Raw genomic sequence first — 10,757 nt, 5'->3', positions numbered from 1 at the left:
GGAAAAAATTCTCTGATCTTTCTGGAGCAATGGAAATGTCAGATGGGTGCAAGAAGACACTGGCCTGTGCCTGTCTCCCTCTGGAGGTTTTGTAATTTAAAGCCAGGTCCAGATTTCCCCCAGTCCTTGTGGGACACAGCTGAGTTGACGGGACATATCTTTCCAGATGATGTTTTCCTCCTCCTCTCTCCTTGTCCTCTGACCTGGCTGGCAAAGGTTTGTGCTTCTCCCAAAATGTCAGTGTTGGTGGGGGATTGGTTGCTGTGTGGGAAAGCAGGTGCCCGTCTTTTTTTGTCCTCAAATGTCAAACCATCTGCTTCTGCCTTGGAATTTTTTAGGAGGCGCTCTCATTAATAACACTTTTTTTTTCTTCTTCTTTTCCTTTTTTGTCTAGAAACTCACTGCCAACATGTCTGATACCGAGGAAGTGTAAGTAGAGAGAAAGTCGTGTGTGTGCTCATCGGCTCAACTTGCTCCATGCAGCGGAGCAAGGGCATCCCAGCAGGGAGTAGAGGCCGGGTGCTGCTCTGTGCACAGCCTGAAGCCCCCCGAGGCACTGAGGAGGGGGCATCTTGACTTTGAGTGTGAAAGACCCATCGAAGTTCACCTGACTTCCTCCCTGTCCAACGCAGGACATCCCCCAAACACCTTCACACAGCTCAGCCTGCCCTCAGTGGCTGTGGCACTACCCCTAGAGGAGGGGGAATGAAATACACAGGGCAGTGGAGGAGCCCCTTTCTGCCTTGGTTTAACAAATCGAGAGTAATATGACCAAACCCAATGGGGTCGTTTGACATTAATGCATCAGCAGGTACATAGGGGAGATTTAGAGCAGTCATGGGATCAGAGGAATCATGGACAGACCTACAGTGGTCATTAAGCCCTCCTCTCTGCTAGGAGATAAGTTCAGCTCAACCTGTGTCATTTTTTAAGAGCTGAAAAAAATGTTCAGCTCTTAACATTTTTTTTCTGAAGATAAAATTTGGTGCCTTTTTCAAGCAATCTCTGACTAACATGTCTTTCTTTTGGGATCTGGCCCCAGGGCTGCTCTGAGGCTTGGGTTTCGTGCAAGGGAATGGTAGAACAGGAGAAGCTGGGAAGTGTGGGCAAGGAACGGGTGTAGCTACAGCCGTGGGAGAAACATTGAGCAGCAGCTGTTTTATGCCAGATTTTTATTAGACAGCCCGAGGGTTCAGGGAGCCTGTAGCACATCTGGGTTGGCATGGGCCCTTGGCTGCAGGTTGGCTTGCCTGGCACACTGGGGCTGAGGTCCACCTGTACAGCACTCGTGTGTGGGTATCATGTTAGAGCCCTGAGGTGGAGGATTATTCCTGGATATGGATTCATGTGCACCCTCAGAATCAGGAACACTATTTTAAATAAAACTCAGAGTCATTTTACCACTCTTAAAACCAAATATCTCCTGGTAGAGCAAAGAGAAGGGGGGAAAGAAGAAACAATAGACTTTAAACAATGATACACTGTGTTGCTTCAATATATGGTTTAAAGCTTGTTGACAATATGGATTGGGAGAAATATTTATCTAGTTTCAATATCCTTTTTTCCTCTCTCACAGGGAACAAGGAGAGGGTAAGTCTTATATCTGTCTCTAATTGCTTCCATGCAAGCCTGCAGCATTCTCTGGCCGTGTCAGCTGGTACAGTTAGACAAATCTGAGGTTTCTTTTTCTGTGCTTCTGTCTGTCTGACTGTCACCAGATTCTGGTGTTTTTACACTACCTGTAGCAGCCCGGCCGTGTTCTCGCTAGGGGCAGCCTGTGGGGTTTCAGCCCCACATTGATGCCCTGGTTGCAGGGGACACCTCTAGTTTTTGTAGGGGCACTGCCATCTGCTGGCAATTTATTTTGAAGCTTGTGTATATGTAATATTTTCTGTTTTAAAATATAAATCCCCATAATATACACATGCAATATACATAGAAGCTTTTCTTATTCTCAGGGGCCCTCTCTGCTACCTTTTTCCTTCTAATGCGTATATAATCCTGCCCAAGAAAAGAATCAATGCTGTATCACCTTCTTCCCCTTTTTATAACTCCTCTTTTTTATTTTCATAGTAATTTAATCTGTTACTTTACTTGCTGATTTGCAAGTGGCCTCTCAGAGACCATCTTGCCTGGCATCCCTGAGAGCGCAAAGGGCTCTGCCGTGGGTAATGTGGTACCGATGCGTCAAGGCTGATGGTTCACTTGTCTGCTTTTTTCCCCCCTCTCCCATTTCAATGCAGAGGAGTACGAAGAAGAAGGTAACAAAAAAAAGTGGAATGTAATTTATCTTTCTTTGAATCGTGGCCCTGCTTTTCCTTGTCTATACTTCACCCTTCTCTTTGGTGCTTGCTGCTAAAGGTGATCTGAAACACTTGATCGGTAAACCAGTTGGAAACAAAAAAATCATTCAAATTGAGGCCATGACGTGCAGAGCCTTCACCTTGTGGTGAAATGGAGTATTTGAATGAGCTGTTGGGGATGGTGAAAAAGCTAGAGACTAACCTGCTCATAAACTCAGAACCTTTTAAAGCAGGGACTGGTGCAGAGCCCACACAATGTATCATCGGTGAAATCCTGCCATTCTCATCTTGGCAATGTCCACAGATTGAGTTTAAATTTTGGAATTGAAAAGAACAGGTTGTCTGGCTCCTGAGGAGAACCCAACAGGGCACTGCTGAGGACAGAAAAGGCAAGGCAGAGAACCAACTGGCAAAGATGAAGTTTTTTAACACACCTTTAGCTGGTAAAATGTGATTTGACAAGCTGTGAGAGACAGAGTGCTGATCTGGAAAGATGGAGCATGAAAACCCCTTCTCACTCAAGTTGTTTCACCTTTTGTAGGCAGCAGGGAGAAGAAGATTTTGGAGATGTATCACTATCTTTGCTGGGCACTTTTGACACACTGGCTTAAGTTCAGGCAAGCGTAGCTGCCAGTTGTCATCCTTCATTTTCCCAAGGTGTCTGGAACAGAGAGAAGGGCCAAACTCTTGGACTTTCTCCCAGGATCTGCCCTTAGTGTCTCAGACATCTTCTAAGGGGTCAAGAGCAAAACCCTATACTGGAGGTCGAATATTTGCATGTGGAGGGTATGAGACCAACTCAGAGAGAGAGACTTGCCTCTGTGTAGAAATGTCTCTTTTGGGAGTTTATACACAGCTGGGTTTTGTGTTTGGTTGGTTTTTTGTTTGTTTGTTTGTGGGGTTTTGTGTTTGTGGTTTTAGTGGTTTTGTTTGTTTTGGTTGGTTGGTTGTTTTTGTCCTGGATTCCTCCAAGTTGCTGCAATTGACAAATTCCCATCAGTGGTGGTGGGAACAGTGACCATGTTAAAGAGTAGTTCCTGCCATAAGGTACTGACATTCCTGGCATTGCTTCTAAAGGGATTGAGGGCTCAAAAAAAAAAAAAAAAAAAGAAAGAAAATATGGATTGTAGAGCTTCAGTCATCGTAATGTCTCTCTAGTTCTGAATGTCTCTCTAGTTCTGCATGGAGTGGCAGAGCCAGAGCCGGGAAGGTGAAGGTGTTAGTCATGCTCCATCCTTCGTCTTGTCAAATGTCAAAAGAGCAAGCAAAGGGTGTTGTTCCTACAGACAAGCCTTCCTTAAAGGAAAAGCATTTCTTGCTTTTTTACTTTCTTCCCTAACTGTCTACTTTTTGGTTTCAAGAATTTCATGACTGATGTGAAATTAATAGGCAGGTGACTTCCAAGTTGTTTTTTTTTTAATCTGCATGACTATCTCCTCTGAGGTGTATCTTCTCTATGCTCCTTACTTTTGCTTGACCTTTGTTTTCTCTTCCAAAGTCATCCATTTCATTTCCATATAACTTTTCTCCATCACTTTCTAACCACCTTTTTTTTTCTCCAGGCCTTAGCTCACCCCAATACTAGTTTCTAACAGTTTTCTGTTTTCATTTTGCTGCTTGCTGTTGCTTCTTGTTCCATGACACTTGCCACCTGAAGCTCAGGAAGAAGGTATGTGACATGGCTTTTGATTTCTTTCTCTCTCAATGTGGAGGAAGAATTTGTGTGCAGAAATCCAGAGCAAATGGTTCACACTCAGTGGCTGAGACTTGGTCTTGAGCCATAGACATCAATGCAATGATGGACATTGATGTCATTTATTGAGCTGGTAGGAAATGTGGCCTTTTTTTTTGTTTAAAAAAACAAACCAAACCATTATATATATATATGTGTATGTATGTATAAAAATGTATATAATCTACACACACATATATTTTTATATACATATATATGTGTATATATATGCATATATGTATGTGGAAAAAATATATATATTTGTTTTCTTCTACCTTTTTTACTGAACTGCTTGACTTTTTTTTGGCACAGCAGTGTCAAGTCCTCTCCTTTCTCTCCAAAAGCTTAAATTTTTTAAAGGGAGGGGGACACCTGCAAAGTTTATATTCATCTGTTAAAATTCGGGAATGAATTTGTTTTAAATTTCAAAAATTGATTAATGTTGGCTAAATTTTTTCGCCAACTGAGAAAAATATGTAAAGCAAAAGAAATACAGCAGTTTTATTTTTGATTAAAAAATTACCAAAAGCCAGTTTTAGGAAATTTTAGCCAGCTCTAATAAAGAATAAAATATTGGATGCCTTTTTATGTGGTTTTCACTTGTGGTCATATTCCCATATTTCAGTAACATTTATAACCCCATAATGGCCCCATAAAAATGTTATTTTTAATTCTCTCTCACCCTGTAATTCCATCATTGTGTATTCTTGCCCATGATGGCCTGGGAGCTTGGCAAACCTCAAGAATGTTCCAATTACGTATTCCTTGTTTTAATTTTCTCCTCCCATTTCCTTTGCTGTGTGACGTTTCCCACCCACAGAAGAGGCTCAGGAAGAAGGTATGTGAAGCAGCACCTCAGCCCTGCTCGTTCCTGCAGCAGGGTTTGGTGCTGGTGTGCACCTCGATTTTGCAAGGTGGTAAAAGAAAGCAAGAGACAAGAGAAAGATGCTGTGACAAACTACCTGCAGGCAGGGGAAATGTGGATATCATCCTTTCACCTAAACCACCAGCAGTCTCCAAGGCTGATTTTTAGCCCTGGGTGTTTGTAACACGTGCCATGGAATAACTGAGGTCTGTCTAGAAAGGTTTCTATCGAGTGTCAACTGGTTTCTCCTAAGTAGCCTGGCAGATCATGATCAGATGGATTTTGAAGTCAAAATCCATCTTTGGAAAATATGTGTGTAGCCCTACGGTACATAGCACATATTCTATAATATGTCATATTATATATAGTATATTGTATATATTATAAGTTTATAAACTATAATATATAATATTATATATAATATAAACAATACTGCATAATTATATGTACGTAGATGCTGGCAAGTAACCCCAGCTGGCTCCTCACATTGCAAACAACATTAGCAAGGTGGGACAGACAGGGCAGAAGAGGGGCTGGAACAGAAACCCACCCTTTGCCCTCGAGGGATTTGGGATGTGGTGCTCCAGGTACAAGGAGCCAAAGGGCGTGTCGGTTCTGCATTTGCAAAGCTTCATGCTTTGGGCATATTTTAAACAGGGGTAAACCTGTTTATAGTGCCCCAAGAGACCCACTCTGAGCAGTTTGCAGAGTTTTTACAGCATCCAAGTTCAGAAGGCTTTACATTTCTTGTATCTATGTGTGCTTTGGTCACCTGTCTCCATTTCATCATCCTCTGTTTCTCTATTTCATATCCTCTGTGGGTTTTTTTAGACCCTCTTACATTCACACATTCTTTAGTCTAACTGTTCTTGTTTTCCATCTCATTGCTTTTGCTTCCTGCCATGTCGCACCTGATGAAGCTGCTCCGGCAGGTACGTGCCATTGCCTTCCAAACTGCTCCCCACCATCTCCTTGGTGGTGGTGGTGGGGATTCAAGGGTGGTGCAAGAGGAGCAGGACCCAGTTACTTTGCCTTATTGCTTCCCTTTGTCTTTGATTTCCACCTCACCTCTGTGACAGGTTCTCGCAGAGGCTCACACACAGGAATAGTCTCAGTCCAAGGGGTAACCTGGCCTCTCTGCCCCTCCTGACCTGTGCAGAGCTCACCATAAAGCCAATCTGGGCAATGGCAGGAATTGTTCCTCCAAAACTGGAACTAGAGAGAAATTTCAGCATGTATTATTTGAGCTTACCGTGAGATTTCCCCTCTCTGATATGTCTTTGCCTCTTTCCTTCTCATGAAGGTGAAGTTGTTTCCCAACCACACATGCTGCAAATTCTCCTCCTGGCCATTAGCACATCCCTTACTAGGGTAAAACTTTTCCCTCTGAGCAGAGTTTTCAGCCTGTGTAATGTCAGCTTATGTAACACTGTATTTCTCCAAATGTTCCTTTCCATCCTGTCCTGTGGCTCTTCCCACCTAAAGAAGCTCATGAGGAAGGTATGTGACATGACTCCTGAATTGCCGTCTTTCAGAGTAAGCTCTGGTTTAGCCAGTAAGCACTAAGATGGTAAAAGAAAACAGGAGTTAAAAATAGGCATATTAATATAGACTAAAACTTGCTACCATTTTGTTTTTTGTACTGTCTTCCTTCATGTTCTGTCTTGACATTGACTGCTGATGCTATGTGGTCATTGTTGCACGAAAAAAAAGCCTGAAAACTTCTGGGAAATGTAAACCTCTTAAAAGGATGAATGTTGAAAAGCCTTCACTCTGAGTTTGGTTGGGTCTCCCTGGGAGACTTATTTTGGACCATTCGGGGTGGGTCTGGCCTCCAGACGATGTGCAGATGTGCTCATGATTGGCTGACATTCTTACAGTAGCCTTTCCACATATTTTTCTCATCTTAAACCCTGTGGTATAAAGCAAATGGTGATAAATTTGATGTTTTAGCTTTGCAAATGATTAAAGATGGTTTTCTTGTTCATATAATGGAGTTTCTAGACCGCTGTCTCATGGTAGTACTTACAGCCCCCAAAAACCTGCTGGCCTCAGGTTATAAATCCAAGTGTCAGGGTTGTGAAACAGCATGCTGCTCCGGGCTTGATGCAGGACTGCTGGAATGGGCGCATAAGACAAATGTCATCTGATACGGCCGCTTAAATCAGCTTTATGTTTTTAATATCTCAGATCATTTGTACCCTCACTTCCAGTACTGCTTCTCATATCCGTATTCATTTTATTTCCTTGCCACGTGTTCTCGGTCTTTCCCTCCCCCTCCATTTTGCACAAGTGAAGAGTTGTTCTGATGTTTCTAACGCTCTCGTGTTCCTTTGCATTTTGCTCTGTGACTCTTCCCACACGCTAAAGCTCATGAGGAGGGTATGTGCCATGACTTGTGAATTCCTCTGTTTCTGTCTGGAGCGGTAACTCGTGCAGGAATTCTGGAGGTGGTTGAAGATGAGACGATGCAAAAATACCCTCTGCTGCTTTGCTCTTGTAGGATAAGCAGCGTGATGAGTAATAAGCACTAACTGCTGTTTGGAAACAATGTCTGAAGCACCGGCTGGGCATTGCTTATGTATTCCCCAGCACCTGATGTCTCTAACCAGGCTATTGGTATGGACACCAGTTGGTACGAGGAGAGTGTTTCCAAACACATTTCCTTTGTGCCATACACTGGGGTTAGAGGTGGGACAGCTGTGTCCTGTGGCAATGCTGTGCCCCTCAGTTGGGTGCACCTCTTCCTCCTGTCCTCTCGCCACTGCGTAGAGACAGAACTCCCCTTTGCAGCGATGTATGCTGATGGGACTTGCACCTGAATTCATAAGCAACAAGTGGCACTGTGTCACACCTAGCTTTCTTTTGGGCTAAGGATGGCACCGAGTGGCATCATTTTGGTTGCAGCATACTTGAGAAAAGGTGTAGTGTTTGCTTTTTCCATAACTGTTGGTATGTTTCTGGGTTAATGTGCATTATGCAAAAATGGGGGTGGCAGGGTTGCATTTTTACTTGATTTTATAAGCTGAATTTTAAAGTTCAGTTCTGGTAAGACAATATGTGTGATTAGCAAAATACAAGGTCATGCTTATTAAAGCACCAACCTGGCAGCCCAAACCCATTTACCTTCCAACTGCCCTTCTGCCTGCCTCTCTCCGCTTGCCCAGCTAGACTTTCATCAAATGCTTTATCCTGCAGGTTGGAGAGCAGTAGCATACTCATACTTACCTTCCCACATAGGTGTGCAGTCCTGCACACCAGTGGTGAAATCCTGGGCACTAGGGAAATCAATGCCAGCTCCTGGGAGCCCATTGATTTCTGCAGTGGCTGGGATTTCTATGCACATGAATAAGAGCGGGTTGTTTATACCCTTCTTGCACATTCAGACCCATGGGTAATGGACTTGCTCTAAATACAATAATGTTTTGCCAACCAAAGGCTACCAATGGCACTTAATTTATAACACTATGAATATATATGTATTAGTCATCTGCATCTTTAATATCCCAACAACCCTTTCCTTCCTCCACGATTTTCTAATTGCCATCCATATGTGCCCTCTATTTCTCACTGAATCTTATTAATGATTTTTATCCCTTTAACCCCTCCACCCTGGCTAAGAAAAGTCTAAGGTTTTTTAATAATCCTCTGTTTCTTGCTCTAATTATCTTATCTTTTTTTGCATCTCCTTCCCTGCTACTTCCCTTTTAAAGAAGTCCATGAACCAGGTATGTGACTTCTGAATTCCTCTGCGTCAATCTGAAGGGTTATTGTGTTCTGGAAATTCAATTCTGCTTGGCAATTTCACAATTGGGTCATGTGCTGAATTGGGACAAAATGGAAACTTTTCAAACAACCAACCAAAAAGGAAAAAAAAAAAAAAAAAGAGAAAGACAAGAAAAAAGGAGGAACGCCTTATTTGACAGCTATTGAAAAATATGTTTTTTATTTAGTTAAAACATTATGTTCCAACTTTTTTTTTCCTCTTTCCTCTGTGGAAGATTTCCAAATTTTGAAATGAAAGTTCTATTTTAGAAGCTTCTGAAGCATTGCCTTTATGGATAATGTGGGGTATATATAGTGTAATGCAAGAACAAATCCGGAATGAGAGATTGCCACCAGGCAAAAAGTGAAAAAGTTTTGTTCCAGAGATGTTAATATCTCTGCAACCTTTTATAGTTGTGAAACAGTTTCTATTTTTTTTAACCAAAATCTTATCTAAATCTATGTGAGTTCTGACATATTGAAATTTAATTGAGCTATGATTTCTGTTGGAAAATGATAGCAGTAACTCTAATATTATACTCAGGAATTCAAAGATGGTGGAAGTAAACATAAAAATCAAATATTAATGATAAACTGAAACTTGCAGCTTCCTTACACCTTCCACCAGTCATAATTTCCCCCACTCTGTGATGCATAATAATGAGGATAAAGCTAACTGCTGCATGAAAAATGTAATAACATTTTTTGAAGACAAACATCTCAATGTGTAAGTTGCAATAATAGCCACTGACCGGACTCAGAGTCATCTCACAGTGCTTATGGGAATGTTTTAATGTTTGTTACCTGGAAAAACAGAAACTGAACTTGCAGCATCCTCTAAACTGCCCATGAAAATTATTCTGTGCCATTTGGAGTAGCATTATTAAAGCAGTCACATCTCAGCAGCCACTCACCCCAGCTATTTCACTCTGCTGTCCACAGAGGGAGACCAGCCTCTTAGTTCAGACCAGATCAATGCTTTTGCCAGGGTTGGTGAAAGCTATCTGATTGATTTTTACATGACTTAATACTTCAACATTCATCTGTGCACTGCTTCTCACATCTCTCCTGTTCTTGTCACTTCTTGTTTCGCATCTTTCTCTTCTTCTTTTAACCATATTCACTCTTGTCTGTTAATCTGCACCTAAGATTTTGCTGGCTTTGATTTGCACAAGTTAAGGGTCATTGCTTCCGTCCCTGCTGCTTTGCCTGGCTCTGTACCTATTCTCCCTGACAGTTATCGAACTGCTACTCATTGCTCAGGTGTTGGTCTCTAGCTTTGACACGCGTATGAGCTTGAAATTTGTGAAAAACCGAAGGTATTAACATAATCTAATAAACAATAAAGCCATACGTACACCCTCCCTAAGTCTTCGTTTCCCTCTATAACATAAAGCACGACAAAAACAAAAGTTTATAAAGACAATGTAAATATAACAAACTTAACAGAAAACTTTTATGTCAGAAGGAGACAATCCTAGATTTTCATATAACTGCATGAACTGCGTTAGTTTCTCTGTTATTTATGCTGTCTTTACCTACCACATCATCTAAATCACAGCTTTGGCCTGCACAAGGTCAGCGTTGTTGCTGTTGTGGGGTTCTTGCTCTAATTCCTTTATTCTTCCTTGTTGACTCTTTCCATGTAACCAAGCGCATGTCTGTGACATCTAAATTCCTATGTATTAATCTGAAGCATTCCTGTACATAGGAATTTGAAGATGTTGAAGAAAACCAGAATCATGAAGAATCAATCCATTCTTAAGATTCCCTAAAATTTATTTTCCCTATAAGAAAGTATATATATTGTTTGTAACTGAAAAGTCACCTTCTAAGAAGCTTAGAAGAAACTTTTCAGTGCCCCTGGAAACTCTTGGGGCTGTGACTACACCACAGCCGGGACAGAGGGCAGAGAGCTGAGCTGCAGAAACATGAGCTGCTTCCACTCACAGGGAGTGGATTGCAGCAGGATCCTGGCACGCCAGCTCGAGCAGTTTCTAGTCCCTTGCAGCAGACATCAGCTCTGTGTAGACACAAATATTTCCAGTTCTGCAGAACGAAGCCCTGAATCTGCCAGCAGGGATTCTTAGAT

General features: G+C 42.0%; 1 protein-coding gene across 24 annotated transcripts in view; it reads left to right on the top strand.

Moving 5' to 3' along the window:
- The window catches only part of TNNT3 (troponin T3, fast skeletal type), a 31,051-nt gene that overhangs the window by 4,481 nt on the left and 15,813 nt on the right, over nt 1-10,757 (top strand). For 6 of the 24 annotated variants that reach the window (XM_032690631.1, XM_032690614.1, XM_032690607.1 and 3 more), the window contains exons 1-5: nt 395-429; nt 1,577-1,590; nt 2,244-2,261; nt 4,856-4,873; nt 8,614-8,628. In XM_032690631.1, coding sequence (XP_032546522.1) covers nt 410-429; nt 1,577-1,590; nt 2,244-2,261; nt 4,856-4,873; nt 8,614-8,628 — 85 coding nt within the window. In that variant the 5' untranslated portion in view covers nt 395-409. Of the gene's footprint in view, nt 1-394; nt 430-1,576; nt 1,591-2,243; nt 2,262-3,960; nt 3,973-4,855; nt 4,874-6,385; nt 6,401-8,613; nt 8,629-10,757 lie in introns of those variants that run through there. The other 18 variants (XM_032690628.1, XM_032690627.1, XM_032690625.1 and 15 more) reach the window with 8 other exon arrangements.

This window comes from Chiroxiphia lanceolata, chromosome 6, assembly GCF_009829145.1.
Source record: "Chiroxiphia lanceolata isolate bChiLan1 chromosome 6, bChiLan1.pri, whole genome shotgun sequence".
Taxonomy (NCBI): Eukaryota; Metazoa; Chordata; class Aves; order Passeriformes; family Pipridae; genus Chiroxiphia; species Chiroxiphia lanceolata.
The sequence above is the reverse complement of the archived record's forward strand: the minus strand, read 5'-3'. Positions and strand labels throughout refer to the sequence as shown.